The 24,205-nt window shown below is 40.6% G+C and overlaps 1 protein-coding gene across 1 annotated transcript; it reads right to left on the minus strand.

Annotated features, from left to right (window-relative positions):
* Positions 1–909: 909 nt before the first annotated feature.
* LOC139458122 (uncharacterized) lies at positions 910–8,216 on the minus strand. The gene is made up of 6 exons (XM_071239430.1): positions 8,151–8,216; positions 6,135–6,356; positions 5,481–5,555; positions 4,169–4,240; positions 2,190–2,262; positions 910–977 (listed from the first exon to the last, which is right to left on the minus strand). Exons 1-6 carry the CDS (start codon positions 8,214–8,216, stop codon positions 910–912), a joined length of 576 nt encoding a protein of 191 aa, XP_071095531.1.
* Between the last annotated feature and the right edge of the window lie 15,989 nt (positions 8,217–24,205).

Genomic DNA, 24,205 nt, shown 5'->3' on the forward strand with positions numbered 1-24,205 from the left:
GCATCAAATCACGTGAGCACCTTCATTAAAAATTTGGAAAATATATGTCATCGCCCAGTCAATCTCATTAAAATCAAATCTGAGTTCTCGCTGTCGCAAACAAAGATCTAAGGACATCCCATTTCGGGTCACGTAAGAACGACATTTTCATCCGACCAATCAAAGCGTCGCTTACCAGATCATGAAAGTGACAGTCAGAATGTGTTTTCTAATCATACAACCTCGAAAACGTTAAACCTCTATCTCTCGCTTCCGTGGGATACACTGCACATGTGAACGAAGGAGGCGTTGCACAGTACGTGGGAAGCTCTGCCATACAAACGCAAACATATAGTAGACATTCCGGAGTGTTCGTTTGTTCAGTTTTCAAAATTTTAATCGAGAACTGTGTCAACATATTTTTCAAGCGTAGTCTGAAATGGAAGTCGAAAGGTTGAAACGAATGCCGTAAAGCTCGAGAAAGCTGCTTTCTCATTGGCTGATATCGACTTCTTGTTATGCGTTTCAGTGGTCGGTCAAAGTTCGCAAAAGATCGTTTAACGTGACCCGTTATGGGATGTCCTCAGATCTTTTTTTAAGCGGCAGCGAGAACTTATTAGATCTGATTTTAATGAGATTGTCGCCAAGTTGACGCTACACACCAATTGCAAATCCTGCAGGCGACCGAAATCTGGACTTTGAAATCCATGTTGTTTACGAACCGCTTGTCGACTTCGTTACGCGATTTTGATTGGACTATGCATAGACTCGTTAGTCAAGCCAAAATATAACTCCATAATTGCAGCCTTGTTCGGCAAGGGTTGAAACTGGACTTTTACAGTCAGTTAACGCCCATGCCTCGGGAAGATGCGTCATATCTGATTCCGTGGACTTGTTGATGAAGTGAAGTGTGCTCCCAGCTCATGGCGGCTACTGGTAGCTGTTCCGTCTGAAGCTTGGCGGGGGCCGCTGAGATCTCTCTGTCACGTTACCGTCACCTGGTGTACACAAACAACAACATTTACAATCTGCTAACCAAATATGACACCGTATACGGCAACTAAAGACACTATAGATACTAGTATTTTGCCTCAAAGTGAGATTGACCAATCAGGGAGCAGAACTACTGACCCCACAGGAGACCGAATACCGTCAGTAACAGCCATCTTGGGTTTTCCAACACCCACCTCACATATTTCACATGAACATTCGGGTACTGAAATTATTTATTTGACACTGTTGTGTGCTTTACTATCATTATTTGTGATGTGCAAGGACATTAAACTACTTTTTTAAGTCACGTTCGTGACTTTATTGATAAAGATTATAGTTAAAATTGTCAACACGGTTTGGCCTCTAAAGTTTGAAGAGTAGTCTCCCTTTGACCCTAAACGTCAACGTACGGTTGTAAGTGTCAAGTTTCCATTTTGACATGACACGCGCGATATTGATATCAGAAAGTGTAAACTTTTCGGCCTAATAAATTCGTTGTGGTGTCTTTAGTTGCCGTATACGTGTCATATTAGGTTAGCAGTAATAAATATTGGGATCCTAATATGACACTGTATATGGCAACTAAAGACACCATAGCTAATAATACGAGCTCACAACGCATACCTCGCAAAGAACACTGAAGAACGGCACTGATGCCCCTACATCAACAATGGTGAAGAAGAAGATTATTTAATGACGGTGTCACACAGTGTACATACGTATAAGATATTACAAAACGTTCATCAATGTAAATTGTCCGGCAAAAAATGTCCTACGAGAAACCGGAATCCAAATATATCCATAATAAAAGCACGTGATTTGTGCTAGTATTTGTATTTGTAAATTGAGTGGATTGTACAATTCCGACCACATCATGAGCATGTGTTTATGAATCACTAGCAAATAGTAATGACACCAGGTGTTGGTGAAAAGGTGAGCGTATCCTGCCCAACCGGTGGCACCCGTCACCAACACATGCAAAGGCAAGTCAATTGTTCTCCCGAAAAAATATGGGAACATTTAGTACAAGTCAAAATACGGAATTGCATCGGACATCATTTTTGTCACTTATGCGTCAAATTTGGAAGTGTTGTAGCTTGCGTTGATGAATAATGTGCTCACAAGGTAACAACTGCTGGTTATTTTAGTGTGTACGACCAGTAAGAAACTGCTGTTGGCGAGCTACAAAGCCACGAGCTATTGTTCTACATACTCACGTGGTGTTGGGTGAACCTTCTCATGCTCGCGCAGGGACGAGATGACCACAACGGACAGGAAGACGGTTATGCCCTGAAACATGTATAATCAGTGCGACACCTGCTCATCGTGTAAGCAATCCATTAAACAGTTTAATCATTGTTTAAAACGATAGCGTCTTCTTGAGGTATCCGGCAATACGGCCTGTGAGGACATATGTTAAATAAGTACGGGTGTGCGCACCGCCAAAAGAAACGCGAATACCACACATGTTGGTTAATATAAGAAAGTCTGACTCATATTCAAGAGATATTAGATTGGTTCGATGCACAAACGAACATACTGGTATGTTGTGTGAACCGATGCTCATGAACACATCACATGTGACGTCATAGAACCTTGAATCGAGATGTACAATTTGTCTCGTGCAGGATTAACGTGTAAAGGTTTGGAAATCACGTACAGCATATCCTGATAAGAATAAAGATACGGTGGTAACACTTGAATGATTGTCACTTTTGCCATTAAGTGGTACACGTTGGAAACATCTCTTCTTAGTGTACATACTTCTCAGTATGTTTCTATGATTCGCGTTTCTTTTGGTGGCGAGTATACAATCCCTACAAATTACTGTTGCAAAATTAAGATAAATCAATGTATAACACATACTGTTCTCGCATCCCGGGCAACGCTCGATTGACTTACAACTTCACATCCCATCATTATTAAGGCATATGTCCACGTGTACAAAACACACATTAAACAGAAAGGTAAATGAATAAAAGGTAAGAAAGTACCAGAAGTAACGTCAGCCGTATATTTAGAACAGTGTTGTCCTTCAGCTGGCGACGACAAAACTAGCAGTTGTCCCTCGGAGTTCTCGGGCACGGGCTGCCCTGTCTTCTAAGGCACCCACATTCTCTGTACAAAGTTGCGCCCCTTGTGCACGACAGAAACCTGTGATCGTGGGTTCGAATCCCGGTTCATTGTTGCAATGTCTGAAGCCCATTTCTGGTGTCCCCGCCGTGATATTGCTGGATAATTGCTAAAGGCGGCGTAAAATGATACTCACTCATTGAGGTTTTTACCTTCACACATCAGCAGTGACGTGTTTACCTGTATTGCACACACCAGCAGTGACGTGTTTACCTGTATTGCACACACCAGCAGTGACGTGTTTACCTGTATTGCACACACCAGGAGTGACGTGTTTACGTGCATTGCACACACCAGCAGTGAAGTGTTTACCTGTATTGGACACCAGCAGTGATGTGTTTACCTGTATTGCACACACCAGGGGTGACGTTTTTACCTGTATTTCACACACCAGCAGTGACGTGTTTACCTGTATTGCACACACCAGCAGTGACGTGTTTACCTGTATTGCACACACCAGCAGTGACGTGTTCACCTGTATTGTACACACCAGCAGTGACGTGTTTACCTGTATTGCACACACCAGCAGTGACGTGTTACATGCACACACCAGCAGTGACGTGTTTACCTGTATTGCACACACCAGCAGTGACGTGTTTACCTGTATTGCACACACCAGGAGTGACGTGTTTACCTGTATTGCACACACCAGCAGTGAAGTGTTTACCTGTATTGCACACACCAGGAGTGACGTGTTTACCTGTATTGCACACACCAGGAGTGACGTGATTACCTGTATTGCACACACCAGCAGTGACGTGTTCACCTGTATTGCACACACCAGGAGTGACGTGTTTACCTGTATTGCACACATCAGCAGTGAAGTGTTTACCTGTATTGCACACACCAGGAGTGACGTGTTTACCTGTATTGCACACACCAGGAGTGACGTGTTTACCTGTATTGCACACACCAGCAGTGACGTGTTTACCTGTATTGCACACACCAGGAGTGAAGTGTTTACCTGTATTGCACACACCAGGAGTGAAGTGTTTACCTGTATTGCACACACCAGGAGTGAAGTGTTTACCTGTATTGCACACACCAGGAGTGAAGTGTTTACCTGTATTGCACACACCAGAATGATGGAGGCGAGCAGGAAGCTGGAGAGTTGCTGCCACTTGTTGTCCGGGTTCTGTTCCAAAGAAACAAAATGCCTCCATGTAAGCGAGACTACACTTCATCTTTAAAACCTGCACTTTAGTTCTTTGAGTGAATTCATCTAAGATATACCTGCACAATTGTATTGTATTGTATGTTCTATCTGTTATGGCCTGATGTAGCTAGTATGACGACTGTGCAATCATTTTACTGCGGAAACAAAGCGACATTGAAGCCGGCTATATGAATCGTTGGAGCATTCCTATGAACATTTATGCAGTGAAATACCAGAATCCGGACAGTACATTTAACAGAAGTCCGTATTAACGATGTGTGACAGTAGAGACGTCATCACCTACAACACCGTGTGCCAGTACAGACGTCATCACCTACATCACCATGTGACAGTACAAACGTCATCACCTACATCACCATGTGACAGTACAAACGTCATCACCTACAACACCGTGTGACAGACAGTACAGACGTCATCACTTACAACACCGTGTGACAGTACAGACGTCATCACCTACAACAGCATCTGACAGTACAGACGTCATCACCTACAACACCGTGTAACAGTACAGACGTCATCACCTACAACACTGTGTGACAGTACAGACGTCATCACCTACAACACTGTGTGACAGTACAGACGTCATCACCTACAAAACTGTGTGACAGTACAGACGTCATCACCTACAACACCGTGTGACAGTACAGACGTCATCACCTACAACATCGTGTGATACAGTAGAGACGTCATCACCTACAACACCGTGTAACAGTAGAGACGTCATCACCTACAACACCATGTGACAGTACAGACGTAATCACCTACAACACTGTGTGACAGTACAGACGTCATCACCTACAACACCATGTGACAGTACAGACGTCATCACCTACAACACCGTGTGACAGTACAGACGTCATCACCTACAACACCGTGTGACAGTACAGACGTCATCACCTACAACACCATGTGACAGTACAGACGTCATCACCTACAACACCGTGTGACAGTACAGACGTCATCATCTACAACACCGTGTGACAGTACAGACGTCATCACCTACAACACCGTGTGACAGTACAGACGTCATCACCTACAACACCGTGTGACAGTACAGACGTCATCACCTACAACACCGTGTGACAGTACAGACGTCATCACCTACAACACTGTGTGACAGTACAGACGTCATCACCTACAACACCATGTGACAGTACAGACGTCATCACCTACAACACCGTGTGACAGTAAGACCTACCTGGAAGGGGGTCGGCATGCGGACGATGCTGTAGACAACGACGACGATGATAAGGATAACCTGTAGCAGGATGTACTGAAACAGAAATGACGTCATCAGTGACACAAGAGAAGTCTCAGCTGTTGCAATCTGGATGGACTTCGGCAATATTTCCGCCACGATCAGCTGTACGCCTCCTGGTTTACGTCCTCAGCAATTCATCATGCTGAAAATCTGTTTGGAAAAACAACAATTCATAAAATAATACTGAAATACATTGATTTCACAGCAGATAGATCTACAATTATCATACACTGTACAATAACTATTAAGTTGCAGGCAAATCTAATGTGTTACCTGCACACACCAGGAGTAACGTGCAAACAGAGGTGATTATCACTCAGACGCCACCCCTTTATGAAATATGAAGAGTCTACCATTAAAGGCGTGGTGGAGGAAGGTCAGATTGGACCCTGAAGGTCAATGATGCCATGCCTCCCCACGAAGCACTTATACGATCTAATGAAATATGGTGTTGCTGTTGTTGTTGTTGTTGTTGTTGTTGTTGTTGCATATCTTATATACAATTTACCAGCAACTGCTATAGACATCTTTCACACGCTATGTAAGTACAATAATCCGGGGGTCGACGTTACACGCCATTTCCCAACTTACCAAGGCCAGGGATATGCGTTTACTCTGTCGGGCGCCGAAGAAGCCAAACAAGCTGACCAGGAGGGTGACCGGTCCGGCGATCAGGAGAAACAGACTGGTGTCCGCGTACAGCTCTCTCGCCCTGGCCACGTCAGCAGCGTCCAGCTTCGTCATGGAGAAGTCGAGGAGGGGCTCCAAGGTGGACATCAACGACCCCATGATGATGAAGTCGACGCTCTTCACCTGCAGCACGGCATCAACCCAGCTATAACCTGTCTGGAAATAATCGAGTCTGGACCAGAGAGTCCAGTGACTGACGTCATGAGCATTGATCTACGCATTTGGGATACGATGACATGCATCAACCAAGTATGTAGATAATTGTTCCTGGACAAGATAATCCAGTGATTGGCACCACGAGCAAGGATCTAGGCAATTGGAATTATTTGACATGCATCATCCTTGTCAGCGAGCCAAACCACCCATTCCCATATTTCAATTATTACGAAAAACAGGCTACTGAAGAATAATTCTAACCCGGATCTTAAGGGAGCTCAAATATGGGAGGTTCATGAATCTCGTGAACACCAAGAAGAAGAGCCTGTCCTCACTCTCTTATGCTTGGTCAACTGGTGAGGAATCTTTTAAGCAATATACCACCACCATAACGACGGGGACATGGTTGAAGACCTTCTTACTATGATAGAACGTCTACTTATTATGGTAGAACGTCTATTCACTATAGTCGAAAATCTACTCATTATGAAAGAAGATCTACTCACTGTCATGGAATATCTCCTCATTATGCTAGAATGTCTACTCGCTATGGTGGAACGTCTACTCACTATGATATAACGTCTACTCACGATGATATAACGTCTACTCACTATGATAGGACGTCTACTCACTATGGCGGAACGTCTGCTCACTATAATATAACGTCTACTCACTATGATAGGACGTTTACTCACTATGATAGGACGTCTACTCACTATGTTGGAGCGTCTACTCACTATGTTGGAGCGTCTACTCACTATGATATAACGTCTACTCACTATGGCGGAACGTCTACTCACTTTTATATAACGTCTACTTACTATGATATAACGTCTACTCACTATGATATAACGTCTACTCACTATGATATAACGTCTACACACTATGATAGAATGTCTACTCACTATGAAAGAAGATCTACTCACTGTGATGGAATATCTATTCATTATGACAGAACGTCTACTCACTAGAACGTCTACCCACTATAATAGGACGTCTACTCACTATGATAGAACGTCTGCTCACTATGATAGAACGTCTACTCACTTTAGTGGAACGTCTACTCACTATGATATAACGTTTACTCACTATGACGGAACGTCTGCTCACTATAATATAACGTCTACTCACTATGATAGGACGTTTACTCACTATGATAGGACGTTTACTCACTATGTTGGAGCGTCTACTCACTATGTTGGAGAGTCTACTCACTATGATATAACGTCTACTCACTATGGCGGAACGTCTACTCACTATGATATAACGTCTAATTACTATGATATAACGTCTACTCACTATGATATAACGTCTACTCACTATGATAAAACATCTACTCACTATGGTGGAACGTCTACTCACTGTGTTATAACGTCTACTCACTATGATATAACGTCTGCTCACTATGATGTAACGTCTGCTCACTATGATATAACGTCTACTCACTATGATATAACGTCTGCTCACTGTGATATAACGTCTACTCACTGTGATATAACGTCTGCTCACTTTGATATAACGTCTACTCACTATGATATAACGTCTACTCACTGTGATATAACGTCTACTCACTATGATATAACTTCTGCTCACTGTGATATAACGTCTACTCACTGTGATATAACGTCTACTCACTATGGTATAACGTCTACTGACTATGATATAACGTCTACTCACTGTGATATAACGTCTACTCACTATGGTATAACGTCTACTCACTATGGTAGAACGTCTACTCACTATGGTGGAACGTCTACTCACTATGGCTATTCCGTTGAGTACCAGGAGAGCCAGGCGACACACATCGGAGAAACTGTCTGCCTCCATGACACCGACGTCCGAAGGATGACTTCACCGCACCCTCTCACCTACATGACTCTCAAAGCTTCTGGTAAATATCAACACTTGTGTTAGTTCAGCCGAGGTTTAGGATCCAAGTCAGATTCACGGACAGTCAAATACAGCTGACGTCACGGCAGAACATATATCGGCCTGAAATAGAAGCCAAATCTCCAATGGCAATCTCCCCTGTCACACACGGCGCACGCACGAGCATGATAACGATACTTTCACCGTTCCACAACGTCATCGTATAAATAGATCCTCAAAGTGACATATGAAGGTAATATGTGTTATCGAAGTAATTAATAGATATTAATAGATACTCATATAAGAATATAGTTAGATAATACCCGCTGTGTTTACAAAGCGTTGACCCTTGTGCGCTGGTTATGGGGATATACAGTTGACTATATATTGCGTGCTTAGCGTGAAGATAACGGTTAATCCTTGTAATACGTGCAGCGTGGAGAGTCTTGCTGTCGCTCAAGGCCCCTCTCACTCCCCATTCTCTAGTTGCTAGGACTGACAGTTATCCACACACGTGACAATCACTCGACACCTCGACAGATTGCAGATTACGCATTACGTCAGAACAAATACAACGTGTCTCTGTGGTTCCAGGATGAGGGTTCGAATCCACTGGTTCATCCTAGTTTGTCACCACAACACCACCCTACCACCACACCACCACACCACCACACCACCCCACCACCACACCACCACCACACCACACCACCACCACACCACCACCACACCACCACCACACCACCACCACACCACCACCACACCACCACCACCACACCACCACACCACCACACCACCACACCACCACCACACCACCACCACACCACCACCACACCACCACCACACCACCACACCACCCCACCACCACACCACCACCACACCACCACACCACCACACCACCCCACCACCACACCACCACCACACCACCACCACACCACCACCACACCACCACCACACCACCACCACACCACCGCACCACCACCCCATCCCACCTCCCCACCCCACCACCACACAACCACACCACCTCATAGGCTTCAACACGTCACGATGCAGTGTTCTAAGAGGAACCCATCTGTCCTCATCATAATTATCGTAAAAATGCCTGAGACAATTACCATATTCAGATATTAAAAAATGTTTGGAATATTCGAACCACAAGTTTTGTTTTGTTTTTTTGTTGTTTAACGCCACACTCAGCAATATTCCAGCTATTTGACGGCGGTCTGTGATTAATCAAGGCTGGACCAAACAATTTAGTGACTGACATCATGAGCATCAATCCACAGAAAGGATATTCTAGGGGGAAAACGGCCGAGATGATAACTGTAATTTGGACAGCTCATGCATCAATCTGAGCTGTCAAGTTTACGACCTTTAACTCGACAAGTCAAATCGTCTGCACGCGGGGAGTCTACGATACCCCGATAACCCAGTTGGACAATGTCATTCATCGTAATATATTACATGCCCGCAAGACAGAAACCAAGTCAGCGAGCATAACCACCCGACCCCGTTAGTCGCCTCTTACGACAAGCATAGTCGCCACGTGCATGAATGAAACGTTAAACCGTTAAACACGTTAAACCTCTATCTTGACTTGCCTTGCTGTCGACCACCTGAGCTGAAGCAATGATAAAAGAATAAAGATATCTAGACTTGAATAGGAAGCACAGCGACGGAGGGGGGGTGGGGTGGGGTGGGGGTGGGGTGTGGGGTGTTTGGGGGGTGGGGGGGTGGGGGGGGGGGGGGTTGTGGGGGGCATACGCCTTTGATGTATGGTGAAATATTTCCATTGGTGGGAAGACTTTAATTATGTTCTTGTGGACCAGGGCAGCGAGGGAATGTAGATACCCTGCTGCAGGCGATACTGTCTATAATCTCTATATATCTACTGCCCGCTGTCAGACGGGGGTTTGCATTGTCACGGAGTATACGATTTAGCTTTTGCTTATCAACTCTGTAGGAGAGATATTGATTGATAAAATATTGGCATAACTGCGTATTGGGCTTAAAGGGACCTATAACAGTTACTTAAACGTATTGCCGTTCCGTGGTCAATATAAGCCATGAGTCTACAACACGCCTGGTCAGGAGTCGGTCATCTAAGCTTGGGAGAGATTGGTCCATCGGCCGTTACTATAATGATACGGCATGCTCACAACCCTGTTATGACTCCGGGCATTGGATCAATGTGCACTCAACAATCATGTTCAACTCCCTGGGGAGTATACAACCCATGCTGCCCACAGGTGCTAGAAGGTTAACAACCACGTTGTCGTGTCATCCTACCGGGTACCCATCCACTGCTGTGTGAACAGAGGCACATGTCGAATGAAGTCACCTGCCCAAGAAGACACCACACGCGTTACGTGTGCTTCAGTGTGGAAGTCCGAAGCTCAGCTGCCGAAACGTGGTCATCCAACCAAGGACTCTCCGCGATCGACGTTGCTTAACTTCACCTGATTTGTGACCTGTGTGCTGTGCATAGGACCACGTGCCACCACTTCGTGTGAATGTAGTACAAGATGTGTGAATGTAGTACAAGATGTGTGAATGTAGTACAAGATGTGGTGTTGTAGCAACATAGCTGCGTGTCGAGCAGGAGGTGTAGGATAATATTATGTACGCTGTGTCGTACAGTTGGTGTAGGAATAAAGGACTATATCATCTATCATGTGTCGTGCAGTAGGTGTGGGATTATAGGACTATAGCATTTATCTTGTGTCGTGCAGTAGGTGTGGGATTATAGGACAATAGCATCTATCTTGTGTCGTGAAGTAGGTGTGGGATTATAGGACTATAGCATCTATCTTGTGTCGTGCAGTAGGTGTGGGATTATAGGACTATAGCATCTATCTTGTGTCGTGCAGTAGGTGTGGGATTATAGGACTATAGCATCTGTCTTGTGTCGTGCAGTAGGTGTGAGATTATAGGACTATATCATCTATCTTGTGTCGTGCAGTAGGTGTGGGATTATAGGACTATAGCATCTATCTTGTGTCGTGCAGTAGGTGTGGGATTATAGGACTATAGCATCTATCTTGTGTCGTGCAGTAGGTGTGGGATTATAGGACTATAGCATCTGTCTTGTGTCGTGCAGTAGGTGTGAGATTATAGGACTATAGCATCTATCTTGTGTCGTGCAGTAGGTGTGGGATTATAGGACTATAGCATCTATCTTGTGTCGTGCAGTAGGTGTGGAATTATAGGACTATAGCATCTATCTTGTGTCGTGAAGTAGGTGTGGGATTATAGGACTATAGCATCTATCTTGTGTCGTGCAGTAGGTGTGAGATTATAGGACTATAGCATCTGTCTTGTGTCGTGCAGTAGGTGTGGAATTATGGACTACAGCATCTATCTTGTGTCGTGCAGTAGCACGTGAAAAAACACTTTTGCCACTATAGTGCTGTGCACATGATTTTGATCGATTCACCTGCACAAAAACGGGTGTTATCTGATGACAATACGTGGCCATTACTGTTTAAATACACAATAAGGGCCCACAATGATAACTGGTCAAAATGTTAAAATTTTAGGATTGTGAAGTTTTTAATTTGGTTCAGTATATATATTGACTTTCTTTTAACAATAAATTTACTAAAAATCTACCTGTGCGTTTTCTTTTTTTTTTGAAGAGTGTCCTTCAGTGTGCAAGAACGAGTTTTCTGAGGTTGAGAAAGGTGATATTTTCATTGCAGTGAACATAACAGCAAAATAACGGTACGGTAAAATGTGAGCCATAATTCTTGGGAACAATCAACGCAAATAGCTAGCCGATTGTTGATGCGGCGTTAAACAATAATCACTCAATCACTCAAAAGAAATAGATATGTTCCCTGAAAACGGGAAAACACAGTTGGAAAAATGCTAGTTAGAAATGAAACCCGAAGACATGAAAGTTGTGGAACCGAAGCCAGTGGGGATAAAAAAAACAGGCGAGCGAGCCTGCACGTTTGCTGTTTCATTCCTTCTCGGCCTTCGGTTTCAAAGGGTAGTTTGGACAATGAATATGCATGAATGTCGCTAAATGTCCTGTGCATGACGATACACGTGAGCAGAAAGGGAATTCCCTCGACGGTTATATACGGATTCCCCGACATTCCGTACTAATAAAAGTAGTCCGCCTCGGTGGGCATGGCTTAAGTCTGTACATTCATTGGGAAAGGAATGCAATAACATGTGAACAATTTAGCTAATCGGATGCAGGAATTTCAATGAACACAGCAAAAATTTAATAATTATCCTATAGACGGGACGAGAGTAATAATACACTGAATACCGCAACAAACTATCGATACCCAATGTGAATTATAACATGTGAGTGAACGCTCAATGGCCCAGTCATTTATCGGAAGCCCTGGTCTCCCACACTCCCACTCAATTGTCAAACAGAACTGGCAACCTGGTGAAGGGAAGCGATTAAATTGATGACCTAATGGGAACGTTTCAGCTTGCATAATAGTGGTTTTTTAAACAAGAACCTTCACAGAAAGGTTAATGAACCTTGATGGCAAAGGTTTCAGTATAAGTGAAATTATAGTAAACTCAATATCTAAAATGTTGGAAACGTATCATCATTTTAATTTAGTACCGAGAATATGAGCATAAACTATTCAAATACATACCTTTGATATCCTGAATGATACATAACTTTCTAAGGCTTGAAAACATTTGCAAATTATATATTTACAAATGTTCCCCACCTTAGGAAACGTTCATATTTCAAACCCTAGTACACTTAGAAAGGACTGGGAAAGCTCAGCACCTATTACAATAAAAAGGAATGCATTCGAATACTCTATGATCAAGTATTTACTGGGGTATCAACTTTTTATTTAATGCCTTGGAAATGTCAGAAAATCCGGTCAGAGCATTCAGGACAATGGTGCTTGTGCATACAACAATACACGGTGATCATATGTCTCAAAGTTGAAGCTCCATATCAAATAAAAGCCCAAAGTTAAAACACCACATAAAGCCGGTCACAGCATACATTTCCTGTTGTATTTGCGTTTGTTTCAATGGTGTAAAATCCGGCTTTTAGAAACATGTAATGTGTTTCAAGATAGAGAGCAAACTTGTTACGATTCAAGATATGCATATTAAATACTAATCACAAATAATCAAGTCTAATCGAGTTATGCAGATTCGCGTATCATTCAGTTATGTGTTAGAAATATTACATTGACAATTATCTGGTCATCTCCATTTTATTTAATAACAGTAACTCCAACGTATGTTTCTTGACGTCCCCTGAGGCGGTCGGGTAGCCTGGTGGCTCGTCACGCCGAAGATCCGGGTTCGATTCCCGAACTGGGTATAATGTATGGAGCCCATTTCTGGTGTCCCCCGTCGTGATATTGCTGGAATATTGCTAAAAGCGGCGTAAAACCATACTCACTCACTCACTTGACATCCCCCACTGTGTGGAATTCGATGCTGAGTGAAAAGACGATTTAAAGGGCATGTCATTTTTTGTACTAATACAGTTAATCTATAAATTCCAAAACGATATTTACTCTGGTAAAGGATGTTTTTTTATTGCAGATACTGGGGTAATAAAAGCACAACAGAGATACTTCCCCATGCCACTCTGCAGTACCGTCAAAAGAACCACCAAACTGAAGCACTTGTAAATCATCCTCTCCATAGTCTGTTCCTGGTTCCTATCACAACAAAGGATGAAGATCCTAAATGTCTATAGAGATGGCTGGCGGGAAAATCATTCCGCATCTGAGGGAGAGAACATCCCGTCACTGATAAGGCCTACATATACATGTACAGCAAGATTTTACATCCTTGTTTTACAGGATCCTTGTTTTGTTAGTGAGAATATATCAGAAAGAATGTTTCAAAGTTCATGTTTGTGTCAGATGGCTTCAAGGAAGTTCTTTTTCATCCCTGCGAGTGAGTGTTTTGACGACGCAGTCAACAACGTTCAAGCCAGATCAGGAATCGAATCGTAAAAGTGTGACAGAAGTATTCCTGTTGTGGTAGTTCTCTTGCACTCCTGCATTTTGTTCAACATGTTATAAGAAGATGGTCACTGAGAGGGGTCCTTGCCTTATCACTCCAAGAAGTCCACACAATATCGCGCGACAAAGCGATATTACGAAACACAATGACAAAACAAAAGAATTAGACGATGCAGCGATAGTACGACACGACAAGTTGATAGCGTGACACGACATAGGGATAGAACGACATGTAATGGTGATAACATGACATGTTATCACGATGAATTCGAAGCAAAAAGCCATAAAGCGATATGGTCATGCGATACGATGATACGGCAAAAGAACAACATGGTAACAGAGTAATATTTTCATATGACAATATGATGGTATGACAACAGACCGATATTGTGTAATTGCGTTATGACATTGTGACGACATGACAACACTTTTAACTGAAACTGAGGCTGATTGGCCAATTGCAAATGCAAGGAGCATAATATTATGGAAATGACCCAAAGTAGTGGCAGAGCGACATCATTACCCAAACCATAACAATATATGTAGTAGCATCTAGTTGTCGGGGTGGTTAACACACAACAAACGGCTACAGGGTGTGAGCTGATGGCTGTTTATTCTCTCAGAAGAGAAAGGCGAATAAATACGGCCTGCAACAATGTATAAATAATAAGACATACTGCATACAAGACATAGAACATTGAAATTGTTATAATATACATAATGGCCTTAAATCTAATGGACATTCAATTATATGAACTTAAAATAGCGAGAAACCTATGTTACTCATGTAGGAGGTAACCTGCACAATGATATATATATCATATCTGCTTATGACCCTATAATCAGTTTAAACTAAACATAAACCATGTCTACTGTCATAACACTAGACAAGTATAATACTACATGATAATTAAAAAGATATACGTCAGCATATATATAGATACATACATTTATACATTCATGAATAACACATAAACAATACATTGATGAAACTTGTGCCGTGTCACCAAGGCTTCCACGATTGTAATAGTTGCATCTGCATTGACAAAGTATAAACTAATGCAGATACTATTTACACTATAATTATACACAACACATAAGTAAAATAGGTATTTAAAATAAGGATTGTTCAAATTACTTAAATAATGCACTTTCACACATATGCATACATTCTTATACACAATTAACACGATTACCTTAATGTGATATGAGGTATAGAATTACTACAGTTTATTTAGGGTTTAGTTTTATTTAGTTAATGTTCAAGTTAAGATGATAATAGCCTAGGATAAATTAGCTATTTATCAATTAAAGAAACTGCTTTATAATACTTTATCATATAAAATAATCGTAACCAGAATACACTGAACTGTGGATTCAATACACAACCTGATTAGCAATAAAACAAGCACAACTTATTTCTAACTTTAAGAATTAGAAATACACAAATACATAAAAAGTATCACACAAGAAAAATACTACGACTAACCCTCTAACTGACCGTACTGAATATGATCTTTTGTATATTTCCATGTCCCATTCCAAATAAATAACGCACATTAAATTCTTCACTATAAATTGGAAACATCTTTAGTAATTATTATTATTTTGTTATTTTGTACTTGACAAATATTCACACGCCTTTCTGTGCGGCAATTCACATTTATGCACAAATGTCACAGTGTCTGTGCGATATTTCTTTTAACAAATTATGTTATAATTAGATCAATAATTGAAATCAAGGATGTGTTTCTACATCACATTGTGGTCACAATAGTGTATAGAATGTAATGGAATCGGTCATATTACAAAAGTAAAAGCGGTAACTCGAGGGGTCTCTGAAATATTTCGGATTGTGGCCGTTAAATAAAAGAGCCCCGACACATTATGCATTCCATTTAGATTTTGTTTTGTTTGTAACTGTAAACAATTTTCCGTATTCTGTTGTTTGTGGCCCAATTTAACGTGTGGTCTCCTCCAATCACACGATGTGAATAGAAATGCAAAACATGTATCCTCACTAATTTATCTAATGTAACTGTGCTGAAGGGAATCCTTGTAATTCACACATGAGTAGATGTGAGAAATCATATTTATATAATTTCAAAACAATGATTTCACTTGCCTCTGCATTTAGACAAGCTCTTTCCATTTCTTTTAATTAGTTCGATGGGTTAATTGTATATGGTTTGCCAGAAGATTGAGGCGAAAATTACACAAGATGAAAGTGTTTTATAATTCTTCTTTACAAAGTTACGGGGAAGTACACAGGTACATCGGACATAAAATATACATTACTCAGAATGAAACGCGGGGTGTTGTATATCAGACATGTTATATACATCATTATAAATGAAAGACGCAGGGGAGTATGTATATCGGATATAAACTATACGTCACTCAGAACGATAGATAACGATAGACGGTTTGTATCAGATGTATTATATTATACATACTTCAGAATGCTGTAGATGCAGACCAATGTGAGCTTTGAAACATGCTAAGAAGTATCCAAGCTGGATATTGACGATTGTTTCAGAATGGCATTCTACCCACATATACAAGTTAGTGATAACCTCAAATACCTCCTTAACTTAACCCTATCACATATACATGATGCAGGTAATGCAAGCTCAGAAGTTTGGTGTGCAAATTTATAATAAATGTATAAATATAAATGTATAACTAACAGATATAAGCGGTAAGACGGATATGACTCCTCATGCATGCATGCATGCACCGGTAAACCAGACCTAACAGAAAGGAGTATATAGTTACTCCATAGTGTTTTAGGAACCAGGCAGCTTCAATTTGAAATAAAGGAAAGATATATTGAAGCAAGTCGAAATTATATATTTATATATCTAGCCTAAAATCACGATGATCCATCGACAGTGCATTGTGTATGTCTATGTTGGGCATTGCTTAAAATATACCCACCGCTTCGCTTGTCATGTTAGGCGACAATCGATGGTTGGTTGGTTGGTTGTTTAACGCCGCACTGAGCAATATTCCAGCTATATGACGGCGGTCTGTAAATAATCGAGTCTGGACCAGACAACACGGACAATCCAGTGATAGACATCATGAGCATCGATCCATGCATTTAGGATACGATGACATGCATCAACCAAGTCAGTGAGCCAGACCACCCGATCCCGTTAGTTGCCTTTTACGAAAAGCATAGTCGCCTTTTAGGGCAAGCATGGATTGCTGACAAGACCTATTTTACCCCGGGTCTTCACGGGCACCACAATCGATGGACCGGGTGGGCATGCTTGTATAGTGACTTCGTTAATTGTGTGTCATGTACCCCGATATCAATACATGTAAATAAACGATTGGTTTAAGTATGAACAACGTCCCACGCCGACATGTACGATGTCTCGCAATCAACCAAATAACGAACCTGACTACCCGAGGCTCGTTAGTCGCCTCTCATTATACGATTCTAAGCCGGACTCCCCATCCGATCAAGGGATTGTTACCTGCATGGTCAGCTTTGCTGTTACTGGTTCTTGCAGTAAAATGTTGGTCCACATGGGCAGAGAGCAAAATAGTGATTGATATTATAAGCAAACATCCAGCACGTCGGAGGACGCTGAACCTCCGATCCATGAAGTCACCTAGTAAGACAATTAAAATTAAGCATGTGTTGCTGGGGACCCCTTCTACACGAAATCAACTGCCTTAGTGGTCTAGTGGATAGACGTCTGCAGAAGGAGTGAGTAAGTGGGTGAATATGTATTTACACTGCTTGTAGCAGCATTCCTGGAGTATCATGACGTGACGAGCGAACGCTTTGACCAATAGGCTAACCAATCGCACCCCTGACAGCGGAAGGTAAAATACACAGAATAAGATAGTACCCGTGCTTGGCGATTGGCATTACATGGATAAACGTGGATAAACACAGTACATATTCTGTTTTACAAAACTCATGTAAGAATCCATGTATTACCTTCACCCTCACTGGGTAAATACAAGAATTTCTGAATTCTGACACTCCTTGTGTAACACACTTACTGGTATAATATTCCCTATAAAAGTACCAATCATGGCCTCCCTCAATATTTGCTAAGTTTGTGGTCCTAATCACTTTCAAAAGCTAGAATTAATTATAAATATTCAACAGTTAATAATTTTTAAAGGTGTTATGCCGTTTCTGCACGGTTTGATTACAGTAACACAAGGGTAAATATCTAATCAATAATTAATAAAAATCAGCTACAAGTATTCCATTATTTGTACATGTGAAAGGGCTATCCCATTTCTGGTCAAAGGGACATGAGTGATAATATAGTAAAAGGTCTCTTATAAATAGCAGTATTGACCCATTACATTAAGATTCTGCTCATAAGTGCGAAATATTATTTACTATCATCAACCAACAAGAAATCTTAAGATTCCATTAATTGTAGATTTTAAAGGCATTATCCCACTTCTGGTCAAGTTGATACGAGTTATAATATAGTCAAAAATCTCTTAAAATTAGAAATATTGACCCATTACATTGATTCTGTCCACAAGAGCAAAATATTATTTACTATCATCAACCGACAAGAAAACTTAAGATTCCATTAATTGTAGATTTTAAAGGCATTATCCCACTTCTGGTCAAGGTGATACGAGTCATAATATAGTCAAAACATTCTCTTAAATTAGAAATACTGACCCATTACATTTAGACCTTTGTTCATAGGTTTGAAATGTTATTTACTAACATCAACCGACAAGAAATCTTAAGATTCCATTAATTGTAGATTTTAAAGGCATTATCCCACTTCTGGTCAAGTTGATACGAGTTATGATATAGTCAAAAATCTCTTAAAATTAGAAATATTGACCCATTACATTGATTCTGTCCACAAGAGCAAAATATTATTTACTATCATCAACCGACAAGAAATCTTAAGATTCCATTAATTGTAGATTTTAAAGGCATTATCCCACTTCTGGTCAAGGTGATATGAATCATAAAATAGTCAAAAATCTCTTACAATTAGAAATATTGACCAATTGCATTCACATTCTGCTCACAAGTGTGAACTATTATTTACTTTCTGCAGCCAACAAGAAATCTTAAGATTCCATTAACTGAAGATTTTAAAGGCATTATCCCATTTCTGGTCAAGGTGATACGAGTCATAATATAGTAAAAAATCTCTTAAAATAAGAAATATTGACCCATTGCATTCAGATTCTGCTCACAAGAATTTACTATCAGTAGTCTTGAAGAAATCTTAAGATTCCATTAATTGTAGATTTTAAAGGCATTATTCCATTTTTGGTCGAGGCAATATGAATCTTAATATAGTCAAAAATCTTGTAAAATTAACAGTATTAACCCATTGCATTCACATTCTGCTCACAAGTGCGAAATGTTATTTATTATCATCAGCCGAGAACAAATCTTAATAAAGGTGTTATTCTATTTATGGTTGAGCGAGTAAGTGACTATGGTTTTATGCTGCTTTTAGCAATATTCCAGCAATATCATTTGGGGACACCAGAAATGGGCTTCACTCATTGTACCCATATTGGGAATCAACCCCTGGTCTTCGGCGTCACAAGCCAATGTTTTAACCACTAGGCTACCCGATCCCTCCCACTTATGGTTGAGGTGATATGAGTGATAAATAGAGGTTATCACGCGAGTGTGTTTTGGGATGGTAAATATCCTGTATTAGGAATAAACATTGTATTTAGCAAGCCTTGGCTTGTTAGATACATAGTAATTGATATTTCTCCAGATTCCCGATGGTTAATTCTGACTTGATCGCCGAATGACAAGGGCGATGCCATGTTTGTTTATAAACAGTGAAAGTAGTCCCAACTTGAACTTTGATATTTGCATCTCTATCCGCATATGACCCCAACGGATATTGTTTTTATCCATTGGCTTTATCCTGCCGAGAAACCTGCCCATTATATGATAATACAGTATACAATCTCATAAAATTAGAAATATTGACCTATTACATTCAGATTCTGTCCACAAGTTTGAAATGTTATTTACTATCATCAGGTGAAAGAAAATCTTAAGATTCCATTAACTGTACATTTTACAGGTGTTCTCCCTTTTTCTGGTCGAGGCCATATAAGTAATAATATATACTGAACAACAAAAGTTCCTGTGACATTAAATAAGATTTAATGCAAAGTTATGTTTTTTTACCAAATCTGAAACAATTTCCGTTTGCAACAGATAAAAGACTCCTGTAAATGTTCAAATGGTTTAATTTGTCATACTAAATGTTTCTGAATCAGCTCCAAGTCATATGGTCTATGGCGAATGTGGTGGATACCCATAATATATTTGTTCATATTTACGTTTACTCAGATACTGGCTCAAAATAACAGAGATGTCGCAGGAACGAATCCCAAGAAAATGCTACGAAATGCTTGTCCATCGTGATAGTGTTGGTTACGTAACCTGGGCATCAAACATTAAGCATTTACTCTTCTCTCACGGATTTGGATATGTTTGGCTAAATCAAAGCGTTGGAGACAAAATGTATTTTCTTAGCTCTTTTAAGCAGGTAGCAATTGATATGTTTACTCAAAACTGGAGGTCGTCACTAGATAACAGTACACGCTACGACGTCTATAAAACCTTTAAATATTGTCTAACACCAGAGGTTTACCTGCACACTATACCAGAGAGAAAAATTAGAGACACATTTATTAAACTCAGGCTAGGGTTTGATGTGCAACAGGGGTCGCTTCTCCTCTATTCCTTAGGATATGCGTTTTTGTCCATTCTGCGAAAACCATATTGAAAACGAATTACACTTTTTGTTTATATGTCCAATTTACGACAACCTAAGATTGAAATATATGCCTGATATCACTAAGAACCACTATTCCATGAACAAAATATTATCTTTTAATGGTATCCCTAGTAAAAAATTAACTAAGATATTACAATACATCTATCAAAGTCTACGAGTGCGTAGTAAATTACTTAGTAAATCCGATATGTCCAGAAATAATTAGTTGTTTTTGAAACTTTCGCATCTAGATCAGGAGTATCTACATTTCATTTTTGTCTGTTTGTTTCTACTAGAAATGCATATATATTTAAATTGTCAAACTGTCTTGACATGATGAGTATATTACTGATAGATCCTTTTGTATTGAACGTCGTGCTATGGCTGAAAGCCTTTACGACGTAAAACTTCATATTTCCATTCCATTCCTTTTGTATTTTATACAACTACTGCTGCCACTGTGGTTATTACCACTGTTATTACAATACCTCTATTACATGTCAAGCATCATATTAGTTATCCAATAATTATATAATGCGCTGTACAGCTGTAAATGATATTGTTTATCTGTATGTGTATATGGGCGAATGGCCCTTCATACAATAAAGATTGATTGATTGACTTCAGAAAATGCGGGATTTCATAAAAAAAACATGAACATGCCAAAATGTCAATTTACACATGAATAGTGTGTGTGTCCACCTCTGGCTGCAATGCAAGCAACGCGTCTTCGTCTCATGGAATAAACCAGGCGTCGCACAAAGTCCTGTGGGATATCTGTCCATATCTGCTGGAGCATGTTTGAAGTTCCTTCTGTGTCTGTGGAACATGTGGTTGACGTCGAAGGCGTCGATCCATCTCATCCCATATGTGCTTGATTGGTGAGAGATCAGGGGAGCGAGCCGGCCAGGGGATGACAATTACGTTGGTTTGTTGAAGAGAATCCTGAACAAGTCGAACAATATGAGACCGGGTATTGTCATGTTGAAAGGTAATGCCTGGGCCATGACGACGACAAAACGGTAGAACAACAGGGCCAGTGATCTCGGCGCGGTAGCGCTGTCCATTGAGATTTCCCTCTACCAGTATCAAAAAGGTCCTCTGTCTTGCTGTAATCCCACCCCATACCATAACGCTGCCGCCCCCGAACCAATCTTCTTCCATAAAACAACGATTGAAGTAACATTCACCTCGACGTAGGTACACACGAATCCGTCCATCGCTTTGGCTGAGGTGAAAACGAGACTCGTCAGTGAATAGAACTTGTCCCCACTGCATGGCCGTCCAGCGTAGACGCTGTCTGCCCCACTGTAGACGTGCTTGACGGTGGTTTCCTGTCAAAATTGGACGTCTGGCGGGTCTTCTGGCGACAATCCCTGCACATCTGAGGTGGTGACGTACGGTTTGTGAAGATATTCGTCAAAGGCCAGGGATGCTTCTTGCAGTCACTGTTGCTGGCTGGAATCGATTTCGTGGGTGTGTTGTTCGAATCAAGTTGTCTTGACGATTATTGGTTACGCATGGCCTGCCACTCTGAGGATGGTCTCTGACTGCATTCGCCTGTTGCCAATGTTGCCATAAACACCAAATTGCTCACAGGCGCTCATTTTCGGACAAGCGTGGCATTTCGAAATGTGGAATAATTGCGTAATTATGTTATTTTTCTGAGTAGTTGTTGTCAGAACGATGCTAAACAATGCACATGGAATCCAGTTAACACACATGTTTTTATACCCATTCTTGGGTAGTGAAATGCATGGGGCTTGCATAAAAGTCAACTTGTGCATCGAATGCATGCTTTTCTGTAGCAGTTGCGTTTTTGTGACTAGATTCCATACATGTACTACAATATTGAAAACCAAACTTTACTTGTTTGAAAAATACACTAAAATATTGGTGTCACAGGAACTTTTGTTGTTGAGTATAGTACCTGGCAAATGAAACAAGAACAAAGAAGTACTGCTTATTACCATAGTTAATGTATAGAGATATACTGGAATGTTGAGGTAAAATGTACATATTGATAATCTATGTCAGGCAGAATAGTTTCTTTTTGTCTTTGCTTCAGGAGTTCAGACATGGTGCACAAAGTATTAGTAAGAATTAGTCTTCAGGCGATTCATATGTCCTGTGATGAAAATATGAGGGCTATATTGAATTTTACTTATCGCGTACATGACGACACTTTCAAAGACAAGTTAGCAGGGGTTACTTTGATCAGAAACATTATTCTTCAAGGTCAAATTGTTGGTTCTCAAACTCGCTCCAAGACAGCATTGCTACCTTTTATTGGTGAATTCTCACACAATTTATTTGGTGCCGCCCTGACAGTGACGTGAACATAATACGACAACATATCAATATCTTATCAAACAGAATGAGAGCTGAAGAAGCAGCTTTTAATGTGTCACAGGATTACATGGGTTCGTACATATCTAAGGCTAATGACAGAATGGATGGTTTGAAGCAAGGTATAATTCAAATAATTCCAGTAAAGTAAAATTATTTTTTTCTGCTACAACATTAACAATATGAGATAATGACCTTGCTTAAATTTACACTGAGGTTCTCACACCCTTCATAGAGATAGTTCCTCCTTGGAATTCAAGTATCAACAATCTCCTGAGCAGTAAGAGATCTGAACAGACAACTAGTCAGTAGTAATTAGGGAATCATCTTGTGACATGTTTATGGCTAGTGTGTCAGGTCAGTGCTAGCAGTAGCTCGCCTGTATTCAGTTGTTTGAGCCCTCAACAGACCAATGAACCCTTCAGTATAAAGTATCAATTTCCACTTTCCCCAGTTTGGCTTTAGCAAGTCTAGAAATAGACAAATACACATTTCCATGGAAGGTGGTAATACATCAATCTATACAGATGTTCACAGGTCATAATCAACCTAGGACATTTTATACACAATATCATCATACAATCTACACTTAATGGAATGTTAAGATTTCTTCTTGGCTGATGATAGCAAATCACATTTCAAACTTGTGAGCAGAACCTGAGTGCTGTGGGTCAATATTTCTAATTTTAAGAGATTTTTTGTTATTTTATTACTCATATCCCCTCGACCAGAAATGGGATAACACCTATAAATCTACAGTTAACGGAATCTGAAGATTTTCTTTTGGCTGCGGATAGTAAATCCCATTTCTAGCTTGTGAGCAGATTCTGAATGCTATGGGTCAATATTT

This window comes from Haliotis cracherodii, unplaced genomic scaffold (genome assembly GCF_022045235.1).
Source record: "Haliotis cracherodii isolate W230 unplaced genomic scaffold, xgHalCrac1.p SCAF_12, whole genome shotgun sequence".
Classification (NCBI taxonomy): domain Eukaryota; kingdom Metazoa; phylum Mollusca; class Gastropoda; order Lepetellida; family Haliotidae; genus Haliotis; species Haliotis cracherodii.

Coding starts and splice junctions, on each gene's coding strand:
- LOC139458122 (XM_071239430.1), bottom strand. CDS start 8,216: ATGGAGGCAGACAGTTTCTCCGATGTGTGTCGCCTGGCTCTCCTGGTA. Junction 5,556..6,134: donor AACGCATATCCCTGGCCTTG/GTAAGTTGGGAA, acceptor TTTCTGTTTCAG/TACATCCTGCTACAGGTTAT. Junction 978..2,189: donor GAAGGTTCACCCAACACCAC/GTGAGTATGTAG, acceptor TGTGTACACCAG/GTGACGGTAACGTGACAGAG.